General features: G+C 37.4%; 1 protein-coding gene across 1 annotated transcript; it reads left to right on the top strand.

Moving 5' to 3' along the window:
* The first annotated feature begins 11100 nt into the window (after window positions 1-11100).
* LOC138880204 (uncharacterized) lies at window positions 11101-13514 on the top strand. Its single transcript, XM_070159879.1, has 2 exons — window positions 11101-12164; window positions 13343-13514. Exons 1-2 carry the CDS (start codon window positions 11101-11103, stop codon window positions 13512-13514), a joined length of 1236 nt encoding a protein of 411 aa, XP_070015980.1.
* Window positions 13515-25658: the final 12144 nt, after the last annotated feature.

Raw genomic sequence — 25658 nt, forward strand, 5'->3', positions numbered from 1 at the left:
ATGAGGCGACAAGGCGAGATTGGCAGAAAGGGTCCGCATTTGGCAAAGAGTTGAGTATTTGTTTATCCCTAGCAAGATGAGGCCGTCCGAAAGATTGATTGATAGAAATAGACTGGGTTGATTAATCCGGAATGCACGACATGATCGTTGGGATCGGTTGTATCATTCAGATAAGTCCTTTTCTTTCTTTCTCCCCAGCATTTATTCAGAAAGACTTCTTCTTTTTCTATTTTTGAAATCCTCACTTTTTTCATTTCTTGGTTTAAAGACTTTACCCCCCCCAGCAGTTTGTTTTTGAAAAGGATTTTCAGAGCTTACTACCAGTTGCCAAAATGGTGCAAAGCAAAAAGGCGAATAGGACAGGCCAAAATAAGGCGACAAAGCAAAAAAGAAGTTTGTCGTAAGACAAAATGATGAATGAGACTAGATCCCAAGAGGACCAAATTTCCAGGGGAAGTTGGAGAAAAACGAAAAAAGCAACAGTTGAAAAGTTATAGATCAAATTCAAGAGGATCCCCAGTAGATTTGCGAGGTGCAAGAATAACTCCGACAGATTGTCGACCAAGTTTCGTAATGGTCGGACAACACAGAGCGGGGAAGGAAGAGAAAAGAAAAACCATCCCCAGCAGGAATATCATCCCCAACGAATAATGTCATCCCCAACAAGTTTTATAATAAAACGCAAATCAGGGAAAAAAAAGGGAAAAACCATCCCCAGCAGGAGGGGCACGACCACTCACCACGTTTTAAACTAACAAATTTTGATTTGAAGCAGGGAAAGGAAATGTTATTGACAGCAGGAAGACATGGCCACAAAGAAGATTATCAAACCGGGGCAGAAAATTTTCTCTCATTGCGAAAATTTTCTTGAAATCAGATGCCCGCTTGGGGAAGATGGAAGATAACACAAGTTTTGAAGGAAGTGGAATCACCAGCAGTATACGGGAGAAGGCAATACAAGTTTTAAAGAAAGCAATCTTGGAAGAAGCAGATAGCCCGAGTTTTAAGGGTAGGGGTCTTTGAATCAGTGCCATCCCCAACACTGTTAAAAGGAAGGCTTAACTAGTCTTAAAGAAGGAAGATAACTACCCAGCAGTGTTATCCCCAACAGTGTTATCCCCAGCTGATAACTCCCCAGCAGTTTTTGGAGGAATAGGACACCAGTTTTGAGGGAAGCAGTTGAAAGAGGACGATTCACGTTAGAAGGAAATTGGTTCGGGAGGCAGGAAGGAACAATATCAATTAAAATATATTTTGAAGAAGTAGTTGAAGTCAGGAGTCCCCCTGGAGAATGGAGGTGTTATATTTTTGAAGAAGTAGTTGAAGTCAGGAGCCCGCCTAGAGAATGGAGGTGTTATATTTTTAAGAAATTAGTTGAAGTCAGGAGCCCTCCTGGAGAATGGAGGTGTTATATTTTGAAGAAGTAGTCGAAGTCAGGAGCCCGCTTGGAGAATGGAGGTGTTATATTTTGAAGAAGTAGTTGAAGTCAGGAGCCCGCCTGGAGAATGAAGGTGTTATGTTTTAAGAAATTAATTGAGGTCAGGAGCCCGCCTGGAGAATGGAGGTGTTATATTTTTAAGAAATTAGTTGAAGTGAGGAGCCCGCCTGGAGAATGGAGGTGTTATATTTATAAGAAATTAGTTGAAGTCAGGAGCCCGCCTGGAGAATGGAGGTGTTATATTTTTAAGAAATTAGTTGAAGTCAGGAGCCCGCCTGGAGAATGGAGGTGTTATATTTTTAAGAAATTAGTTGAAGTCAGGAGCCCGTTGGGAGAATGGAGGTGTTGCATTTTAAGAAGTTGTTCAAGTCAGGAGCCCGCCTGGAGAATGGAGGCTGAATTATTTTAAGATGTTGATGAAGTCAGGAGCCCACCTGGAGAATGGAGGTTGATTTATTTTCAAAGTTGCTGATGAAGTCAGGAGCCCGCCTGGAGAATGGAGGCTGAATTATTTTCAAGTTGTTGTTGGAGTCAGGAACCCGCCTGTAGAATGGAGGTTGTTAATTTTAAGTTGAAGGAGTCAGGAGCCCACCTGTTAGAACGAAGGTTGTTATATTTGAAGATTGATGAAGTCAGGAGCCCGCCTGCAGAATAGAGGAATACATTCCAAGGGCAAGTCAGAAGTCAGTAATGCGAAGGGTCACAAAAAAAATACCCCCAGCACGAATCTCACTGCAGAAATCAGAAAGAAGACTACAAGAGCTTATCGAAGATAGATAAGATTTTGTAATCATTAGTTTAGTCTAACTTTTGTTTTCTTTCTAGCAATGGTGTAATAAGGAGGTCGAAAAGTAGTAGCAACAGCATGCAGCAACAGTAACAGTAAAAGGCAGTCCCATGGTAGTCTCAGCTACCAAAATTTCCCGAACTACATTAACCTGATTCCCTTCTAGCCAGGGATATGTAGGAAACCTTTGAAGCAAAGGTTCGGTTAAAATATTGTCAAAAAATACTTCACACGGAGTATCTCAAAGGGCAAAAATCGCTCGTATCCGCTCACTTTATCTTTGCGCGAAAACATTTTGTGTTTTCGGACAAAGAGGGGCAGCTGTGAGCACGTGATTTTTGCCCTATGAGAACTACTCCCAAAAATTCAAAATAAAATGGTTTTTGTGTTGTTTGTAATTTATGTGTATTTTGTCTATTTTCTATTTTATATGAGAAAAATGCAAAAAATATGTGCTGCATGTGCTTTTAGGATTTAATTTTTGCAAATTAGGATTTAAAATTTAGTATTTAATTAAGCAAGTTTGTTTTACAAAAATAGAAAAATCACAAAAATATGTGTTGCATGTGCATTTAGGATTTAATTTTTGCAAATTAGGATTTAATTAAGCAAGTTTGTTTTACAAAATTGAAAAATCACAAAAAATATATGCTTTGTATTTTTAGCATTTAATGTCCGAATTGTGTAATTTTATCTTTATTTGATGTTTAATTTCGTGTGGTAGCTATTGTTAGGAGTTATTGTTTTAGTTAATTGTCAATTCTATAATTTAATTAGGATTTTTAGTTGAAAAGGAATTAAAATAAAAATGAAAGAAAAGAAGAAAAGAAGAAAAGAGTGAAGTTTGGGCCAGTTTCAGGGCAAAAATCAGGCCCAAATCACCTATGGACCAGGTCCAGTCTGGCCTGGCCAGAGGCGTCTTAAAACGATGTCGTTTGGTCACTTTTAGTCAAGGCCGTTGGATTAAATCGATCCAACGGCTGAGATCCAATCTATATAACCCGTCTCCGGCCCGACCCGCTTACCCCGAACCACACCCGCCCCAGCTAAGCCTAAACGACCCCGTTTGGTTTAAGTGGCTTAATCCGGACCGCTGGTTCCCATCATCCAACGGCCCAGATTAATCACCTGATTCCAATATATCAAAACACCCAAACCCCCTCTCACCCGCCTCATTTCCACCCCTTCGTCTCCAAGAACTAGAGACCAAATGACCCTTCACCAAACCCTAGCCGCCCTCGTACCCCATCGCCTGAAAGCCGGCGGCAACAACGCCGGTGACGACCAAAATAACACAATAGAACCTCCTAACCACCCTCAACCTGAATCCCCACTACGTTGTCCTCGAATCATCCCCGCCTTGTTCGAATCTTCGATCGAAGCTCGGGACCCAAAACCCTAGTTCATCTAATGAACCTCAAACTCACACCAGGGAACCCCCGGATCACCCTCGTCACGGATCTGTTAACCACTTGCCTCGAATCAACCCCTAGCTTCTCGAATCTTCAATCGAAGATTCGAGCAGGAACTAGATCTACCCCAACCAGTCCCAAACTCATACCAGACATGACCCTGACCTCCCTCGTCACCAAACCACCGTGGGTTTGGTTCGAATCAGACCAGAACCACTCGAACCCCAAATCAAACCCCCAAGAACCCTAGCAAGCCAGAGTTTGAAATCTGTCCCAACTGAAGGAGGATTTGGGGTCTAACCGACTTTAGTCAAAGTGTTCTCAGTTGAGAACACTCGATTAAGGTCCGTTCGACCTCAAACAGTTCGAGTGTGAGTTCGAACCAGGGTCGTCCATGTTTCCTAGAAAGCTTGAGGTATTTTCCATTTCCTATTTGTCCCAGTTGTTGTTTGTTTATTCTGTTTATTTGTTTAGTTTAGTTTTATTGGTTTTTCAATTTCTTTTGTTGATTGTTCTGTTCTTCTCCCTCAGACCTTTTTATTTGGTCAAATTTGTTTCTGTTCGTTGTTAATTATAGGTTGTGTAGTCGGTTCGAATAAGTTCGTCGATTAGTTAAGTTTTATTATAAATCCCTGTTCTTGTAAATGCCGTTTGAATTGCCTAATTGTCCATTTCTGATTGATTGCTGTCAATTGTTGTAGGCAATTGGTTAATTAGTTATCATCGATTAATTCAAGTTTTTATTAGTAGTTTCGTCAAATGATTTAAGGTCAAATGTTATAGGTGCTGATCTTTAGGCAATTAGCTTCAGGGCATTGTCAATATGCTGACAATGATCCTACATTTATGTTGATTTTGGTTCAATTTTCAGTTTTAGTTTTAATGGTTCTGTTGAGTTTTGTGTGGTGTTAATATGGTTTTGATTCAAGTTCAGCCTGTTGGTTCCAGTTAGAATTCAGCCTTAGTCATTTAGTTGTTAGAAATTTGGTAGGCTGGATTGATTATAGCTATTGTAGTTTGCTGTTTGATATAATTTGTGAGGTTTGAGTTGTTGTTTGATTTTGATTAAGGAAATTGGTTATAGATGATAAAGTACAAGGGATTGGACTAGGGCAGTAATTTCAGGACTTTAGGGGGTAATTTGGAAATTGAAAACAGGAAGAAATAGTTGGTTTGAATGCTCTGTCCACTAAGTATTAAAATACCATTAAACTAATGAATTGATTAGTACTAGTGGGGAACAAAACATAAAAGCATGGGGGATTAATTGATTATTATAAGCTGCCCATACCTTTGGGCACAAAACACTTGATAATGGGCTGTAAAGGAAGATGATGGGCAGAATCTGATAAGGTAATGGGGGCAGGGTCAGTGTTTGGATATAAATAGGTCATTTATAGACAGAAAAAGGGGAGAGTTTTTTTTAGAGGGGATAAGAGGATTTTCTGAAAAAATATGGAGAGGATAGGTTTTACACAGTATAGGTTTTACACAGAAAGGGTTGGTTTTTTGGGAGCAGAAAGACAGTTCTCTTTATCCTTTCTTAGTCTGGTCTGGCCTTTTCTTTTGGGGCAGACCTTAGGCATTGAACAGTCTGAAAGACTAGAAAAGTCTTAAGAGTGAGCCTAATTCAACCAATACTATTCCATTGAAACTGAAAAGAGCTTCAGCTCTAACTGTGGAGCTGTGTTTTTTCGAGTCTTCTTTTGATTACTGAAATTCTAGGGGTGTGTCTGCTTGAGTTTTGATTGGTATTTGGTTGCTACCAAGCTATTGGGATCAGTTACTGGGGGTTTGTGTCATTGTTGGTGTTGCTGGAATTCTGTTGGTTCTTCCTTTTAAAATCTGTTACTGGGTTATTTCTGTTGGTTGTTGCTGGTTATTGCTGCTGTCGCTGGGTTACATACTACTCTGCTGATCTTCTTCTTCTTGTATTCCAATACCAGGTACACTACTCTGAACTATATTGATGTAAGCTCGTTGAAGTTTGAAAGGAAATGTTCGAACACATTTATTGATCAACTGAGGACTGCCTGCATTTTAATTGATGTTAGTTTAGATGTTTTCCTGTTACATAGATAGTAGTTATGTGTATAATCAAAACTGTTTTTTAAAGATGGGTTATCTGTTAAGCATTGTATAACATTGAAAAAATGTTAAGTTGAAACCTTGGAATGGCATGAAGTGTAGTCAGTCCAACGGGTTTGTGAAAATGGGATCGTTGAATCAGTTTGGAGGAACTCGAATGTCATCAGTAATAGGCGGGTCTAGATTAAGGTCAGGTTAAAAGAGTAATGAACTTGTAATAAGATTCCAATTCACGAGCTGATCTAGTAATATTCACCCTACTCGCTAGTAATTTTATCATTAATCATGCCAGTGTATTAGGATGTCTTCGTTGAATAACAGTTTCTGAATTCGATAGTAAGCAAAACCTGAAATGTCGTTGGTAGATTAGTGTTGAAAACAGTTAAAAGTCAGGAAAAGAAAGGATCATTTACACTAAATCAGTTCATTAAAACCCATGGTTCGTAATAGTTAATGAGTATGATAAATTAGTTTAGGAATTTTGGGAGTTCACGTCTGTCAATTAAAATAAAGTTATGTATTGTCGTTGAGGTACACCACCGTTAAGTTGTTGTTTCGAACAAACAAAAGCTGGGACATTGCACGCTTGTAATTAATTAGGACTTCTCCTTTTACTTTAGAGACAATAAAAATAGCAAATCATAGTTGCTTAGGTTTACCCTTTTAAATAAAAATGAGACGAGCCTCGCCAGATAAAACGCACAAGCTGCGGGGCCCTCATCAAATGGATATCATGAATGCATAGAATTTGGGATGGGCCGTTTAGCAAGTTTCACGGCCTTCCCCAAAGTAATAACGCGTTAGTCACTGTTAGGCGCGTACTTTAAATAATATTACTTTCTTAAATTAGGGTGTACATTTATGTGACCCAAATCCAAATCTCAAAGAAGTCGAAATGTGTCGCTAATCATGGGTACATCGATTGTGACGTGGTTCGAGATGCATTTCCACGATGCAAATTCCTTTTAAAAATATGAGACGAGCCTCGACAAACAAAAATACACAAGTTGCGAGGCCCTCTATAAATGTTTTTTAAAATTCCTTATACTTTGGGATGGGCTGCTTAGCAAAAGTTTATGGCCTTCCCAAAAATGATAATCCGCTAGTCGCTTTAGGCGCGCCTTTAATAATTTACTTTCTTAAACTCGGGTGCACATTTATGTGACCCAAATCTAAATCTCAACGGAGTCGAAGTGTGTCGATAACCACAGGTACATTGATGTGACGTGGTTCGAGATACGTTTTCACAACGTTGCAATTCTCTGTTAAAATAATAATGATAATAATAAAAGCGGTCAAAAGTTAAAATTTGCACATAGGTTCATAATTGTATGAAAATCAGATAATTAAGCCGAATATAACAGTTGAACGATCGTGCTAGAACCACAGAACGCGGGAATGCCTAACACCTTCTCTCGGGTTAACAGAATTCCTTACTCGGGTTCCTGGTTCGCAGACTATTAAACAGAGTCAATATTTTCCTCGATTCGGGATTCAACTGGTGACTTGGGACACCATAAATCTCCCAAGTGGCGACTCTGAATTAAATAATAAATCCCGTTTCGATCGTCCTTTAATTGGGAAAACTCTCCTCTGGGCCTCCTTTGCGGGGGCGCGGGTGAAAAAGGAGGTGTGAAAATTAGAATTGCAAAAATAGTGGATATGAACCCATAACTTTAAAAATATAATGGGTTCAATGTAAGGCTGAGCATAATTTGGTAAATACCGAATTATCGTACCGAAACCAAAAAATTTGATATTTGGTATGGTATTTGGTTTAAGTTTTAAAAAAATTGGTATTAGGTATGTTATTTGGTATTTTAAAATAAAATATCGAAATACCGATACCATACCGAAATATATATTATATTACACAAACACATATTATCAATTATAACATAAATATAAAAAATCTAAAATTTTACTTTCCTTTATTCTCAAAGTTCATCAATTAAGTCTAAACAAGTAACAAGACATTTCTAATGATCAATAATTCTTTTATGTACAATTTTCTCTATTTGGGTCAATATTTGCTAGTTTTGGACAAACGTTTTGTTAACAAAATTTTTTCAGTTTTGTATTTTTGAGTACTTTAATTAAGAATATTAGAGTGTATGGCTATATGCACTAGTCAGTATTCAAACCGAATAAACCGAAGTTATAGAATCGAATAAACCGAAACTGAAAGGAGAAAAACCGAACCATATCGAATTTAATTAGGTACGATATTGGTATAGGATTTTAAGAAATCGAATACCGAACCGAAATATCTAAATATCATACTGCACCGACCGATGAACACCCCTAGTTCAACGTTAAAAACCTTAATAATTGAGCCCATAGGATTTAAATCTTGGATCCGCCTCCGATCTTCGGTGACAGTTGTGGGTTGGTCACTGATGGTTATTGCGGCGGTAGTGATAGACGCTAATAATACTTTCACTGGAGGAAGGAGTGGAGCTAGGTGGACAGAAGGGGTTCAGACCAAATTTACCCGAAAACTACGCTATGTATATGATGTTTAGCTTAAAACATATATATTTCTATGTATATCGCCTCATATTTTACTTTTGTTTCGCAAATATGGGATGTTAAATGCTATGATTTATATTAATTTGAAGTGTTTTCATATGTAGGAATGAGTCGAGAGTAATTGGGGGCGAAACGAGCAAAATTAGAGCCAAAACGAACAAAATAAAAAAAAATTGTGCATTTGGGGGCCACAGGCAGCGCCTCGTGTCACCTCTGGCGCTGGAACAGATCTGAAAATTGGGCTGCACCCTAGTAGGCGCCTAGTGCTGGGGTGGGTGTCGTTGACGTGATTTTTGTTCTATTTTGCCCGGGACACGATTTATTAGACCCTAGACCTATCCAACACGTATAAAAGAAAGACTAAGCCTATTTTTGAAGGGGGAGACACCACTTTGGAGGAAAAATACACACAAGAAACATCTCAGATTTATTCATCTTTTCTAGTATTTTCAATTATTCAAAACTTATGCAATTGTTTTCTAGTATTATGAGTGGCTAAAAACCTATTGTTCTAGGGTCATGGGTGAAACATGAATGTTGTCGTTTAAGGTTTAATTTAACGAAGTTGATTTTATCATATTGGGTTGTTTATTTAATTCTGTTTTTAATTTTTTTGCTGAGTAGCTAACAGTGAGATACTATCTACGAATTTAGAGTTGAACTCTAAAGTGGGAACTCTAGATTGCATATAGAATTAAATAGAGAAAGTTCTTGAACCTGGGCATCGGGGAACGGATTCTCAATTAGGATAGACATATACCTAATTGCCTTGCTTGGTTGAAATACAAGAATTATAAATGCATTCTTATTAATCTTAATTCCATAGACATATAGGCATTAAGTTAACTTGAATAGGCGAGTAAAGACTCGACAGATTCTTATGAGTAATATCAACCTTGTCAATCAACAATCCAGATAAATCAATTAGTTATCTTAAGCCAAGAACGCAACATAATTGTTAGCTAACCCGTGACCCTGGAATATTCTCTCCTACTGATTGTTATTCGAAATTGTTATTTGTTTGGTTGATATCTAGTTAATTCATTGCTTGATAGTTTTAGGTAGTAAATTAGTTACTTCTATATTTTGTGAAAAATCTCTTGACTCGATAAGTTAACTGAGTTTGAATTAGTCAATAGTTAATCACACGTCTTCGTGGTAACGATACTCTACTCACTACTTTATTACTTGACGATCACGTGCACTTGCGTGAGTGTTTTTGGTCGCAACAAGTTTTTGGCACCGTTGCCGGGGACTTAGAATTTGCTACTTGGCTGAATTGAGCTTTTATTAGTTATTCATTCAAGTTTTAATTTTCAGTTTACCTTGTTTGTGTTAACACAGGCTCTTCTCTTGAATGCGGAGGAGTAGAAGTGCAAGCAATCTCCTTCCTCTTGATCCTAAAATTGAATGAACACTTTACAGAGTGAGGAGGGAGGTCGAAGCTAGAACGAGAATAGAAGGAGAGTTGGACATCGTAGTTTAACCACAACCGATAGAGATGGCAGGTAACGAAGAGCGTGCAGTGATTGAAGCCGCAAGACCCAGTCTTGCTAATATGACTCAGGCTATTGTGAAGCCTGATATCACAGGGCATTTTGAACTCAAACAGTATATGGTGCAGCTAATTCAGTCCACATGGCAATATGTGGGTTTATCTCATGAAGACCCACAGAGGCACATTCAGAATTTTTTTAAAATTACGGACACCTACAATTATCCAAACAATTCCAAGGACTATGTCAGGATGACACATTTTCCCTTTTTACTGTTGGGGGAAGCTAAGGAATGGTTACAAAAAGAGCCCGTGAACTCAATTCGCACTTGGGATGATCTATCAAGAAAATTCTTAATCAAGTTTCCCCCACTAAGAAGACAAAGTCATTGAGGAGTCAGATTCTTGGGTTCGAACAACGGGATGGCGAGACACTTTATCAAGCGTGGGAAAGATACAAGAAGCTACTCAGTGACTGCCCACATCATTGTAAGACTGATGAGGTATTGGGTCACACTTTTGTTGATGGGCTAGATGATGCATCAAAGATGAATCTTGATTTAGCTTGTGGGGGTAGTTGCATGGCTAGACCGTATAGTGAAATCCAACTCTTGCTAAATAACTTCACTGCTAATGATCATAATTGGCAAGGTGATGGTGATTCACCAAAGGCAATTAAACATAAAGCAACTGGGTTGATTGAGCTTGATGACTTTTCAGCCATGAGAGCCGATATAGCAAAATTGGCAAATCAGATGAATAGAATGACAATGCAACAAACACAACCGATGTACCATGTACTAAAAATGTCTATTTGTTGCGAACTATGTGGCGACAATCATATGAGTGACATGTGCCCCACGAATCCTGAATCCATATATTATGTGGGGCAACAGAGCAGAGGTCCAATGAATCAGCATGCACAATATGGGAACACTTACAATCCAAATTGGAAGAATCATCCCAACTTCTCATGGGGTGCAAATCAGCCGAATCCGAATCATTATAGACCCCAATGAAATTTAAATCAACCTTAGAAGCCACCCCAACAAATGGAAGAGAGTACAAATGATTTACTAAAGAAGTTGTTGCTTGACAATCAACAACTCAGGACCTATTTAAGAAATCTTGAGAGGCAAATGGGGAAGTTACTAGACCTGCAGGCACTCTCCCCAGTGATACAGAGAAGAACCCTTAAGTGAAAGCAGTTACACTCAGAAACGAGAGGGAACTAGAGGAAGTGCCAAAGAAGAGAAAAGACAAGCCCATACCCGAGGGGGAGTTGATTCCTAAGGCGACACACGAATCAAAGAAAAAGGATGCAACTCCAGAGCCAGTGGAGGCTGCAATGGCACCACCACCTTTCCCCCAGAGATTGCAGAAAAAGAATAATGATCGCATGTTCAACAAATTTCTCTCTATGTTGAGCCAGGTTCAATTAAATATTCCATTGGTGGATGTACTTCGTGAAATTCCAAAGTATGCTAAGTACATAAAAGATATAGTGGCTCACAAAAGAAGATTGACTGAATTTGAGACAGTTGCACTTACTGAGGAATGCACTTCAAGGGTCCAAAACAAGCTCCCTCAAAAGCTTAAGGATCCTGGCAGTTTCACCATCCCGATGCGAATTGGTAATATTGATGTGGGTCGTGCTCTTTGCGATTTGGGGGCGAGCATAAATCTGATGCCCTTATCCTTGTTCAAGCAATTGGATCTGGGAGCTCCAAGACCAACTACTGTGATGTTGCAGCTGGCTGATAGGTCCATAGAACACCCTGAGGGAGTGATTGAAGATGTATTACTGCAAATTGGAAAGTTCATATTCCCTGCGGACTTCATTATATTAGATTATGAGGCTGATGAACTGGTTCCAATCATATTAGGGCGACCTCTCTTGGCTACTGGTGATGCAATTATTAAAGTGAGAGAGGGAAAAATGATTTTGAGAGTAGATGACGAGGAAGCAGTATTTAATGTCTACAAAGCAATCCAACTTCCCAGCCACTATAAGGAGCTCTCGATGATATCTATTGTTGAGGTGGACGAGCAACTTCTTGACACGAGTGTATATCTAGACGATTCTCTAGAGAAAGAACTTATGTTGTTCGATAGCTTGGAGATTGATGAGGAGGTTGAGGAGATGATGCATATCTTAGATGCATCTTGTGCTTATATGCAGGGGATACACCCCTTTGAGCCCCTAAATAGGCCAAGTGGACCTCCTCCAAAGCCGTCAATTGAGGAAGCTCCAAAGTTGGAGCTCAAACCCCTGCCTCCTCATCTTCAATATGCTTATTTGGGAAGTTCTGACACTTTACCTGTTATTGTTTCTTCTAACTTGTCTAAATTGCAGGAAGAAAAGCTGTTGAGAGTGCTACGTGAGCACAAGCGAGCAATTGGGTGGACGATGTCTGACATTAGAGGCATTAGTCCTGTCGATGCCCCCTTTTTTTATGGGTCGAAATCGGGTATACGACATTGGGAGGACAACTCTATTCCCTTTCAAGAATTGGGTTTAGAAGTTGAAGAGTCGCTACCTAATGATTATAGTGCATTAGGACACTTTTTAGAAGAGTTTGAGATGAAGAGACCAGAGATTAGGGTAAGGGCTAGAAATTATCCCGAGGGGAAGGTGTTAGGCACCCCTTATGATCCACAAGTGTGGTTCCCGACCATGCTACAATTGTGACTTTAAGAAGACAAGTACAAAAATAAAGCAAAGGGCTTCACATAGTTTTGCAAACAAGTTTAAGAGTTGAAGAAGTAGAGAGTTTAGAAAATTAGTTTTAAAAGAAAACTTAAAAATTAACAAGTAAAGGGGAAAGGGGTCCTAGGTTTACCGATAATATGGATCACATCAATGTAATATCCAGCAATCACTCCTCAGAAGAGGGGTCACACGTGATATTAGCGCACCGGTCATCATATCCATATTCTACCCTTCCCACCCCGTTAAGGTATTAAAGCGCGGAAAGTTTGGTTACTTGTTGCATGCTAGTACCCGTCCCAATCCTATTAGTCCCAGAGGCATTTAGGACTATTAATACTAAAGGGAAAGGGATTTTGGTCCTTTTGAGAGTTTCAAAGGACAAAATACTAAGGCGTCAATCAAAAAACATAATACAAGTAAAAGTGGAGGTAGATAAGCAAGTAAGGCTTAAGTAAACCTCCTTAAATCAGATAAGCCACAGAGTTTAGCATGTCTTGCATGTACTGATTTGGTCTTTAAAATTAAAGCGATAAGCGGACTGATTCAACACATACTTTTAGACAGGAAGTACGCATTAGGCTCACTCGAATGCAGTTGTCAAAGACTGAGCCACTTTAATTAGTCAACTTTACCTTAAGTGTGGGATAGAACTACTGATTGTAAAGGAGTTGCAGAATAAGATAAGTTTCAGAAAAGATTGCAAACTTAATACAAAGAAAATGGTTTAAAATGAGTTTCAGAAAACATACTTATTTAAGAAAAGAGTTGCCGAGTTTTAACAAAAGAACTGAATTGCAGACTGATTCAAAAGGTTTATCAGATAAGTATAAAGAAGTGAATTCAGATTGATTTGAAAAAATATTTGTCAAATTATCAGGAAAGCAATAAGTTTTCAGAAAATATGCACTGATTTGAGAATATTTATCAAGAAGGAAAAAGATACACTGACTTGGTTGCAAGAAAAGTTTAATGGTTCAGAAAACGTGCAGAAAATCGTTTGTTTTAGCAAAAAGGGTCAGTACTGTTTTAGACGAGTGAAACAATTCTGAAGTTCCTATAGGCATGATCTCTACGAGTTACTGATTTTAATACCTTTCAAACGTTAACAGCCTTATAAACATGATATCTATATGCTGATTTATCATTAAACCTAACTATGCATAAATGGTATCTATATGCATAGTTGCAGAAATCAGAAAGTTAGATCCTATAGGCATGGTTTCTACTTGTGAGATTGCATAGATTAACAGCAAAAGTCCTATAGGCATGGTTTCTACCCTTTTTGTGCATAAAAGTAAATCCCCTCCCCTTTTCACTAGATCCCCGAGTTTATACAAATTATTACAGACCAGAAAAATAAGACAGAAATAAAAATACATCAGAAATTTCAACTACATCCAAGCAGCCTAATTCAGACTTAGTTTCTAACAATATGAGATTGAACCACTTCCGAGATCAAGATTTCCAAAGCCTTCTCGGGCTTTTCAGAGATCCAAGGAGTTTCAAGAACTCTAGGCAGTGCTTACATCCAAGATATTAATTAGAAAGAGTTATAGTGCAGTGTGGAAAGGCCAACCCTCAGGTGTCCAAGTTCAGAGGGAGCTCAGGGGGTCCCAAGGCAAGGCTCACAAGAGAGGGGCAGAACTTAGTTTCTAAGAATGAGTGTAAGTGCAAGAGGGGGTTAGGGAGTACCATGGCAGGCTGGTGGTCATGCCTAGCCATCGGATAGGCTGGCACACCCCTGACCAGGCCTGTTCAGCCAACAAAGAAGAGCACAAACCTATTGAAGGTCAGACTATGATCTGGACAGTGATTAGGGCACTGCCAGACCAAAGTCTCAGGCTCAGAATACACATAAAGGGAAAGGGGAATGGGAATTGAAAGAGTTTAGGACTCAGGGAGTCTAGTCCATATACATGAACAACAATATCAAGTGTTGTCATGTTTTCTGAACCATAACTCAACATACAAAGGGTTTAGGGATGGGGATTCATATAGGAGCAGGAATAAACAAACTTGCAGAAAGCAGTAAAATAAATAAAGAGAAGACTGAAGCATAAACACATAAGAGAGAGGCAGAATTTAATCAAGAAAAGACATACCAGTTGCAGAAAAGTAAGCAGGAAGAAAAACAGAATACTTGCAGCCGAAGCACAATCAGAAAAGAGGACTCTAGCTTATGAGTTCAGAGAAAAACTCGAATGCTTTTAAGAAAAAATTAAGAGTATTTGAGAGAAGAAGTAGTGACTTATGCTGTGTGTGTTCGTGTCTTTGAAAGAGAATAGTATAGGTATTTATAGTTTTGAAAACGAGTAAAGAATAAGGTAACAAGTATAGCTTTAACACAAATATGGGCATGATCACAATCAGAATCAATTAACACAAGACTTCCCTTTAATCAAGGGATTATTGTTCAATCTGTAAGCAGAATGGTTGTTGCCATAAAAGGAGAAGTAAAATCATACAATAGGTATTTAAGTCCAAGTACAAGATTGTACTTATTTTTGAAAAGGGTTTAGTCAGGCTAAACCAAGAAAGAGAATCAATTAACCCTTAACAGGCGAGTAAGAGGGAAAAGTTTTGAAATCAGTTATGAGTTTGAAAATCAATCACAGAAGGGACTCAATATATAAAGGAATGCACAAGTAATAGATATGTGAGGCCAAGCTATGGCAAAAGAAACAACATACAGTAGTAGCATAGAGCAAACATTCGAAGCATGATAGTCAGGTTTCAGTGGTTTAGTAATAGAGAAAAGGATCAGAGGCATGCAAAGAATCGAGTGAAAATCATAGTCGAGTTTGACAGGTAGCAAGAACTCAGAACCAAAAGAGTCACATAAAGAAAAAGAGAGTTGAAGTAAAGGAATCACATTGAGCAATTTCAACAGACGAAGAACTTCAGGAACTCAAATAGACCCCCAAAGAACTAGGGTTTTCAAAATCAGTCAGGTTTAGAGGCGATAAACAAGTGAAACAAGCAAACAAATTCAGAATCTCGAATAAACCCCAAAAATTAGGGTTTTCAACATGCTAACTCAGATAGAAAAATAAGGTAAACGAATGTTAACAAACAGACTACGAAACTCAAACAAAATCTCAAGAGTTGGGGTTTTAAACATGCTAACTCAGATTGAAAACAACACAAGCAAAACACAGTAAAACATGTCGAGAATCAGAGAAGAGATTCGAAATACCTTAACATAAAACCCTAATTAAAGAATAAAGAGTTTTGAAAGCAAAAAATTAAAGAAACTTTGAGAAAGATGCTTAGCAAGTTCAAAACACACATAGATCCGGAGCAGATCTAAAATAAAATCGGAGGAACCTTAGAGATTAGGGTTTCGTAAGAAACCTAGGTAATGAGGAAGGCTTTGAAAACCATTGATCTAAGTAGGAGAGTCGAAGGTCGAACTTAGATAGCCATGGCTGGCCGGACAAAGGTTGAAGACGACTGGAGAACAGTCATCAAACAAAGGCTTGGTCGAAAACCTTTCAAGATCTGGTCATAGGACCTCAGAAACGAGCACGTAGAAGCCATGAGAGGCTGGTATAGGCCTTCAATGACCCTGGGAAGCCATGGATTAGGGTTTCAGTGAGAGGCGGCGACTAGGGTTTGAGGTGAGTTAAGAGAGAGTTGAGAGAAAGAAGGGATTCAAAGGCGGCGTCTCTGAAAGAATGAGGTAGGGTTTAGGGTCGTTTGGATTAAAAAATGTAAGAAGCAACGGTGGCCGTTGATCTAAATGATCAACGGCCGGGATTTAAAAGGGGTTATGGGCTGGGTCGGTTGAATAGGTGATGGGTCGGGTTAGAGTGGTAATTGGGCTGGGTAATTTGGGCTCAATTTTGGGGCTGAGTTGGGTTGAATTGGGGTGCCAAATTGACTGAAATTGGAATACAATTGAGGCTAGATTGTAAATAGCCACTTTTCCCATTTTGTTTTCTAAAAATAGCAATAACGATTTTAAAAACAAATTAAAAGTATTGGGTAAACAAATATTATATAAATATTAATTTAAAATGCTGGGGTTAATTTCTAATTATAAAATGTTATCAATTACAAAATAGGCTGTAATTGCAATTATATGCAATTTAACTTTAAAAATGCCAAATGAATTTGTAAAAATATGCAAAAATTACCTTAATTATATTTTGGTGTAAATATAAGGATAAAATAATTTATTCACCAAAAAATAATAATTTTGGGAATAATTATTGGATTTTATGGTATTAAAATAGGAAATAAATTGGTTTAAAAATGATTAAAAATACCAAAACTCTTGGGTGTGCTGATTGTTGATACCTAATTTTTCCCTATTTATTTTTTATATACTCAAAATACTTTTAGAATAACATATATGCATACATAAGCATGCCCAAGAGTTTTGGTATTTTTCCCTAATTTTTAAGATTTTTTAAAATCAATTTATTGTCTATTTTTAGCAGTACAAAATTCAATAATTATTTTTAAAATTATCATTTTGGTGAATAACTTATTTTTTATTCTCATATTTACACCAAAATATAATTAACGTAATTTTTGCATATTTTTACAAGTTCATTTGATATTTTTTAAGCTAAATATCATAAAATTGCATTTATGGCCTATATTACGATTAATAGCGTTTTGCAATCATAAAATAATTTCCAGTATTTTTAGATTAATTTTTACATATCATTAATTAGCTCAGTGCTTTTAATCTGTTTTTAAAATCATTTTTTTTTTATAAATAAAAAGGGTAAAACTGGCTATTTAACATGTAGCCTCAGTTCATTTCAATTATAGCCTTATTACATTTCGATTTTAGCCTACAAATTGACCCAATTTCAACTCAACTTCGGACTACCCAATTCTTATTTTTACCCGACCCCTGACCCGTTATCCAACCTGCTCGGCCCTCTTTTTAATCCAGGTCGTTGATCATTTTGATCAACGACCACGATTTCCCCTTTCCTTTTTTAATCCGCCCACACCCCTAACCTTAACTCATTTCACTCAAACCGCCACCTCTAAACACTCTCCTCTCTCAAACCCTTCTAAAAGTGTCCTAATGCACTATAATCATTAGGTGACGACTCTTCAAAAAAAAACTCCAAAACCTAATTCTCGAAAGGGAATAGAGTTGTCCTCCCCAATGTCGTGTACCCAATTTCTAACCCCCAACGGGGGCGGAGGAAAAAGGGGGCGTCGACAGCATGGCGACTCTGCTGGGGATTCTTTAGGCTTTTACCATTGCATGTGCTTGTGACTTTACTATCTCATTAATTGCTTTATTTACTGTCTTTTATTCTATCACTACGAAACTGACTTGGCTCTTCATGTCTTTTTTTCCTTTAGCTGCTTTCCTTTACTGCTTTATTTCAATACTATTGTAATTATTGCAATTATTGTAATCATTTATCTTATGAACGTGGAAATACATGTCAATTTGTTTCATTCTTGTAAACTGCATCTTCAACATCATATTCCACTCGTGCCAAACAAATACCATAACAACGCTTATAATGAGTGGTTGCGCTCTTCCAATATTATCACCCTTTAAATTTGGGAAAGGCATATTTGCGGTAAAACCAATCGATCAGCAGTGCAGTCAACGGTTCCGTGCCTTTCCCTCTTGAGTTGTCCACTCAAAGGTACCGGTCTAATACCCGATAGAAACCTTACTATGTTTAACTATGCATGCATCATGGTCAAACCTAGCCGAGTCATTTATGTTGTCCGCATAATGACTCATTGAGATAGCCTTGTCCAAAGTCCATCCAATTTCCCTGAAACCCAAACAGACACCTACATGTTCTATGCATTTATTTGGAGAACTAAATGCTTGCTATGCTAATTATTGGTTTAAATAGTCGAGTCTGGTGGGGTAAGGGTCTAACACTCTGTTTTGCAGAAAATGAGGCACAAAGTCCCCAGATTTGGCATGGTAACCAACATTCATCCAAAGCTGCTAAATTGGTGGGAAGACCTCCACTCTAGTGATCAGACACTCACCCACAAATACTTAGGGAATCTGCCCTCTCTTCTAGAAATCCAGCCTGACAACAAAATCATAGAGGCTGCGACACTGTTCTGGGATAGTGACAGGTCCGTGTTCCGCTTCGGGGACCTCGAAATGACTCCTTTGCTGGAAGAAATAGGAGGTTTAGCTGGTATTCCTTGGGAGACTCCGGGTTTGCTTATGCCAGAGAATCGCAAGGGTAGGGGTTTCCTTAAGATGATAGGACTGAAGAAGAATCTAGACTTGACCTGTTTGAAAGACTCCTACATCCCATTCGACTATCTGTATGAGAGATATGGCCATAGCAAGTCATACCGCACTTATTTAGACGAATTTGCCCTCACCTCACTGGGGCATATTCACAGGACGACCTTCGTATTCATGATTTGCTTCCTAGGAATGATGGTGTTCTCTATGAAGAAGGCTAGGATCCACACCAGACTGGCCATGGTAACTAAGACTCTGATGGAAGGAATTGACGGGCAGCCTTTCAGTATAGTGCCCATGATTGTTGCAGAGATATACCGAGCCCTGGACAACTGTCAGCGAAGGGCCAGTCATTTTGAGGGATGCAATTTACTATTTCAACTCTAGCTCATGGAGCACCTCTAGAAGGGATAATACCGGCAAGAGATCTTATGCAGAGACTGGGATGATCACATTGCCTTCCACTAGCCAAGGCGTATAAACTATATGCCTAACATGTTCGCTTAGCCAGAGGACGCCGGAGGATGGGTAGAGCTATTTGAGAATCTGAAGGAGGACCAGGTACAGTGGATGGTTGAGTGGTTCCCTACGGAAGAATTCATGCGCCATTTCTCATACTCATTGGTCTAAGGGGAACTTATCCCTATGTCCCCCTCCGGGCCATGAGGCAGGCTGGAAGAAAGCAAATCATACCAAGGGTCGAAAAGATGAGTCACTTTAGGGTCGATTTCCAGGACGATGATAGCCCTCACAAATGCCAAGCTCAACGCATGTGGCATTGCAAGCTCGTTTTGGGGAGAGAATCTATCGAGCCAGACAGGTACCATGCCGGTTGTGTGCCACACTATTCGGGTTGGTTGGAAGACAATCACAATGGTATGGTTCAGCCCAGGTTCATTCGCGAACACAGAATCATCGACGAGAAAGCTGAGGCACGGGTTAAGTACAATCAACTGCGCAAGAGAATTCGAGAATGTGAAAGTGAGCATCGGGAGATACAAGAAGTCCATCAGAAGTTGATCGAGGAATGGAAGGATATGGCTGTTAGCGTCAACAAGCGACTAGGGTACTTGGAGCGAGGTCTAGTGGATGTAGAAGGAAAGTTCCTCCAGAGGATTGAAGATTGTCAAAACGCCGAAGGAAATGCAGGCGGACATCTGGCCCAAGCTTATCTACTGCTAGGACTGCGCGAGCTGGTAAAGCTGTTCGAGGGAGACAAAGATACTGAATCTGGGGAGGGTCCTTCTGGGACCAAGTAGTTAGGAGTCTTTTGTTTTGATTTAATGATGTAATAAGGCCAATAGCCACTAGTGACATTTTACTTTCCGTTATTTAGTGTCGTTTTGGATTCGTCTTATTTTTATCAATAAAATGAGGCATTTAGAATTATAAGTTCTCCAAATTAATCTGTCGCTAGGCCTACCTCGGGCACAATCACTACTAGAAATCCGGGAAAAAGCGACCAAAAATTAGCGACCAAATTTGGTCTGTCAAGAAAAACAACCAAGGTTGGTCTCCAAACTGCCGAAAATAATAAAACAAATATTTGAAATATATTAGCGACCAAAGTTGGTCTCTATTTGGCCGCAAATTTAGTCAAATTATTGACTGGACTGGCCAGACTTGCTTGGTCAAATATATACTGAGATTAGCGACCAATATTGGTCGCTAAAGTGGGACCCAAATTAAATTTGTTAATAATTTTATTATTATTTTATAAAACTTATAAAATATAAATATATATAATTTAAAACTTGCAACCAACGTTGGTCGCTAATTGAAGGATAAGCTGGTAGCGACCAACATTGGTTGCTAACATGGGATCCAATTATAATATTTTAATAAATATATATTTATTTTTTAAAAAAATTAAAATATAAATAAATATAATTCAAAAGCTAGCGACCAAAGTTGGTCGCTTAATGAAATAGAGACCAACGTTGGTCGCCAATGTGGGACCCAGTTCTAACGTTTAATAATTTTTATTATTAATTTAAATATTATATAAAATATAAATAAATCTGATTAAAATTTAGTGACCAAATTTGGTCGCTAAATTAAATTCATGTACTGTTAGTGACCAACTTTGGTCGCTAAATTAAATTCATTTACAGTTAGCGACCAAAGTTGGTCTCTATATGGTCAAAATTAAAAATCACTTTTGTATTTACTATGTAACTAATATAAATGTAAGTCGTTAACACTTTTGTAATACAAGAGATGAATAGTACTACAAAGCGGGCGTGTGTGTCTATATATATAATATATATATACTTACGCTATATACTATGCACTAAGTATAAGTGTATTAGGTAATACTGTATCGAATATAGCTTATATATATAATATATGTACTTACGCTATACTATGCACTAAGTATAAGTGTATTAGGTAATACTGTATCGAATATAGCTTATATATATATAATATATGTACTTACGCTATACTATGCACTAAGTATAAGTGTATTAGATAATACTGTATAGAATATAGCTTATATATATAATATATGTACTTATGCTATATACTATGCACTAAGTATAAGTGTATTAGGTAATACTATATCGAATACAACTTATATATATATATATAATATGTATTACGCTATACTATGCACTAAGTATAAGTGTATTAGGTAATACTGTATCGAATACAACTTATATATATAATATATGTACTTACGCTATACTATGCACTAAGTATAAGTGTATTAGGTAATACTGTATTGAATACAACTTATATATCTATATAATATATGTACTTACGCTATATACTATGCACTAAGTATAAGTGTATTAGGTAATACTGTATCGAATATAGCTTATATATATAATATATGTACTTACGCTATACTATGCACTAAGTATAAGTGTATTAGGTAATACTGTATTGAATACAGCTTATATATATAATATATGTACTTACGCTATACTATGCACTACGTATAAGTGTATTAGGTAATACTATATCGAATACAGCTTATATATATATAATATGTATTTACGCTATACTATGCACTAAGTATAAGTGTATTAGGTAATATTGTATCAAATACAGCTTATATATATAATATATGTACTTACGCTATGCTATGCGCTAAGTATAAGTGTATTAGGTAATACTGTATCGAATACAGCTTATATATATAATATATGTACTTACGCTATACTATGCACCAAGTATAAGTGTATTAGGTAATATTATATCGAATACAGCTTATATATATATATATATATATAATATATGTACTTACGCTATACTATGCACTAAGTATAAGTGTATTAGGCAATACTGTATTGAATACATCTTATATATCTATATAATATATGTACTTACGCTATATACTATGCACTAAGTATAAGTGTATTAGGTAATACTGTATCGAATACAGCTTATATATATAATATATGTACTTACGCTATACTATGCACTAAGTATAAGTGTATTAGGTAATACTGTATCGAATACAGCTTATATATATAATATATGTACTTACGCTATACTATGCACTAAGTATAAGTGTATTAGGTAATACTGTATCGAATACAGCTTATATATATAATATATGTACTTACGCTATACTATGCACTAAGTATAAGTGTATTAGGTAATACTGTATCGAATACAGCTTATATATATAATATATGTACTTACGCTATACTATGCACTAAGTATAAGTGTATTAGGTAATACTGTATCGAATACAGCTTATATATATAATATATGTACTTACGCTATACTATGCACTAAGTATAAGTGTATTAGGTAATACTGTATCGAATACAGCTTATATATATAATATATGTACTTACGCTATACTATGCACTAAGTATAAGTGTATTAGGTAATACTGTATCGAATACAGCTTATATATATAATATATGTACTTACGCTATACTATGCACTAAGTATAAGTGTATTAGGTAATACTGACCAACGTTGGTCGCCATTTTTGACCGTTTGACCAAAAGGCGACCAAAGTTGGTTGCTTTTGTAGTATATAAATATATATATATATATATATATATATATATATATATATATATATATATATATATATAAAGAGGAAAATAATTATTTTATTTATTTATTTTCAAATATAGCGACCAACGTTGGTCGCTATTTTGGTCAAACAGTCAAAAATAATTTGGCTAACAAAATAACGACCATGTTTGGTCGCTATTTTTTTTAACAGAAGCCAAAACGGGTTTCAGGTCCATTCTTTCAAAATTATTCCCCAAATTAAAATCTTTCTCCTCTAACACTCAAAACCCCTTCCCCCTCCGACTTCCAGCAGCAACGACGCCCCCGCCACCGGCGGACCCTGACGGCAGCAGCAAATTCCGGCGACCTCCACTCCCAAGGTTAGTTTCTCTCTCCTTTCTTTTATTTTTCCGAAAAACAGTGATTTTAGGGGTTCAATTCCAATATATTAGGGTTCAAAGTTATATATTATTTGTTCAACTATGTTTAGTTCAAAGTTAATTCCATGTTAGGGTTTCATTTCTCCATGTTAGGGTTCAATTTCTCCATGTTATATATTATTTGCAATTTTTAGGGTTCTTATTAATACTTTTAGGGTTCAAATAAATTAACTATTTAGGTAGACTAATTTATATATGGGGTTAAATTTCATTTTATGAAGCAACAATAATAGGATATGAATTGGACTTTTAGTTAACTAAAAAAAGATTAGGCTATGAATTAACTAATTTAATTTGTTCTTGCTTTATTTAAATAGATGGAACATCGTTCTTGGATGTACAATAGGAATTATCCTAATCGGCGGGGATTGCGGGAGGATTTTGTAGAAGGGGTTGAGGACTTTATTAGACATGCAATGTCACTTCCGCCATACATAAAAGAAGGAGTAATTAGGTGCCCTTGTGTTAAGTGCGACTGTATGAAGTTTGGAAAACCGGAGGAAGTTAAGGTTCATCTTTATATGGTGGGGTTTATAGCGAATTACTTTGTGTGGACTAATCATGGAGAGATGGATGGTAGCCATGGGATATTTCATAACATGGTTGTTGGTGAAAGTAGTAGGTCGAGGGAGAATAGAAATAGTGATTCCAGAATTCATGATATGGTTGCGAATGCTTTTGGAATGCACTTTGGGGGTGAGCCCAACGAAAATGTTGAACAAACTCCTAATGATGAAAAGCAAGACATTTTTATGAACAGTTAGAGGAAGCTAGTCGTCCACTACGTGAAGGACGTCCGCACTCTGAGTTGTCTGTTGCAGTTAGATTACTAAGTATCAAATCTGATTGGAATATTTCTCAAGCAGCCATGGATTATTTCATTGACCTTATGCGTGAACTAGTTGACGAGGAAATCGAATTACCTGGTGATTTCTATAAGGCAAAGAGATTAGTTTCTAAGTTAGGACTTTCGTCAATGAGAATTGATTGTTGTGAAGATGGTTGCATGTTATATTATAAAGATGATGCAAATTTAAGCAGTTGTAAATTTTGCGGAAAGTCTCGTTTCAAGAGGCTTTCCAGCGGGAAGATGGTCGCTATCAAGGCGATGTATTATTTACCTCTTATACCTAGGCTAAAGAGGTTATATGCGTCGATGAGTTCTGCTCCTCATATAAGATGGCACTTTGAAAATAGAAGACCACCTGGTGTTATGTGCCATCCTTCAGATGGAGAAGCTTGGAAGTACTTTGATAGGACATATCCATGTTTTGCTAGTGAACCAAGGAACATTCGGTTAGGTCTGTGTGCAGATGACTTCACGCCTTTTTCTGTATCTGCGACACCGTATTCATGTTGGCCTGTCTTTCTTACACCTTATAATATACCACCCGAGTTGTGCATGACTAGTCCATATATATTCTTAAATTGTATTATCCCCGGTCCACGTAATCCGAAAAGTTTGATAGATGTATATTTGCAACCTTTGATTGATGAGCTAAAACAATTGTGGTACGATGGTGTTGAAACATATGACATATCAACCAAACAGAATTTCAATTTGCGTGCTAATTTAATGTGGACAATTAATGATTTTCCTGCATATGGAATGTTGTCTGGGTGGATGACTGCTGGGAAGCTAGCTTGTCCTTACTGCATGGAAAATAGTAAGCATTCACTTTGAAACATGGCCGAAAGCAATCATGGTTTGATTGTCATCGTCAATTCTTGCCTGAGGGTCATGAGTTTAGAAGGATGAAAAATGCTTTCAAAAAGAATAAACTGGAATATGATTATCCACCTCCGATACTTTCAGGTGATGAAATTTGGGAGAGGGTCCAGAACTTCAGTAAAGTTACTGAAGTTCCACCGCATAGATTCCCCGGATACGGTGTTACTCATAATTGGACCAAACAGAGTATATTTTGGGAGTTGCCTTATTGGAAGGATAATCTTCTCCGTCACAACCTTGATGTCATGCATATTGAGAAGAATTATTTTGACAATTTGTTCAACACAGTGATGGATGTTAAAGGTAAGACAAAGGATAACCCGAAGGCTAGAATGGACTTACAAGAATATTGCAGGCGGCCTGAATTACACTTGCAGATAGCAAACAATGGTAAGTTATTCAAGCCTAAAGTAAGTTACACATTCACTTTGGAAGAAAGACGGCAGATTTGTGATTGGGTAACGAAATTGAAGATGCCTGAGGATTATGCGTTAAATTTTGAGAAAAAAGTTGATATGGAGGTAGGGAAGTTGAGCCATTTAAAAAGTCATGGCTATCATGTTTTCATGGAGACCTTAGTGCCTATTGCGTTTTTTGGTTTGCCTGAAAGAATCTGGAAACCCATCATTGAGATTAGAAAATACGTGTAACTTCGGGTAAGATGGAAAAGATATTTCCATGTGGGTTTTTTGATGTGATGGAACACCTTCCAATCCACCTTGTACACGAGGCACGACTTGGAGGGCCTGTTCAATGCAGATGGATGTATCCCTTTGAGAGGTAATATTATAGTCCATATAAAATTTTCTGTTTTATTTGAATGTTCTTG

This window comes from Nicotiana sylvestris, chromosome 10 (genome assembly GCF_000393655.2).
Source record: "Nicotiana sylvestris chromosome 10, ASM39365v2, whole genome shotgun sequence".
Lineage (NCBI taxonomy): Eukaryota > Viridiplantae > Streptophyta > Magnoliopsida > Solanales > Solanaceae > Nicotiana > Nicotiana sylvestris.

Bases quoted from the DNA above. Each gene is read 5' to 3' on its own strand.
- LOC138880204 (XM_070159879.1), top strand. From the start codon at position 11,101: ATGGCACCACCACCTTTCCCCCAGAGATTGCAGAAAAAGAATAATGAT. The intron at 12,165-13,342 runs GTCTGACATTAG...TCAAATTATCAG, and splicing joins CGAGCAATTGGGTGGACGAT to GAAAGCAATAAGTTTTCAGA.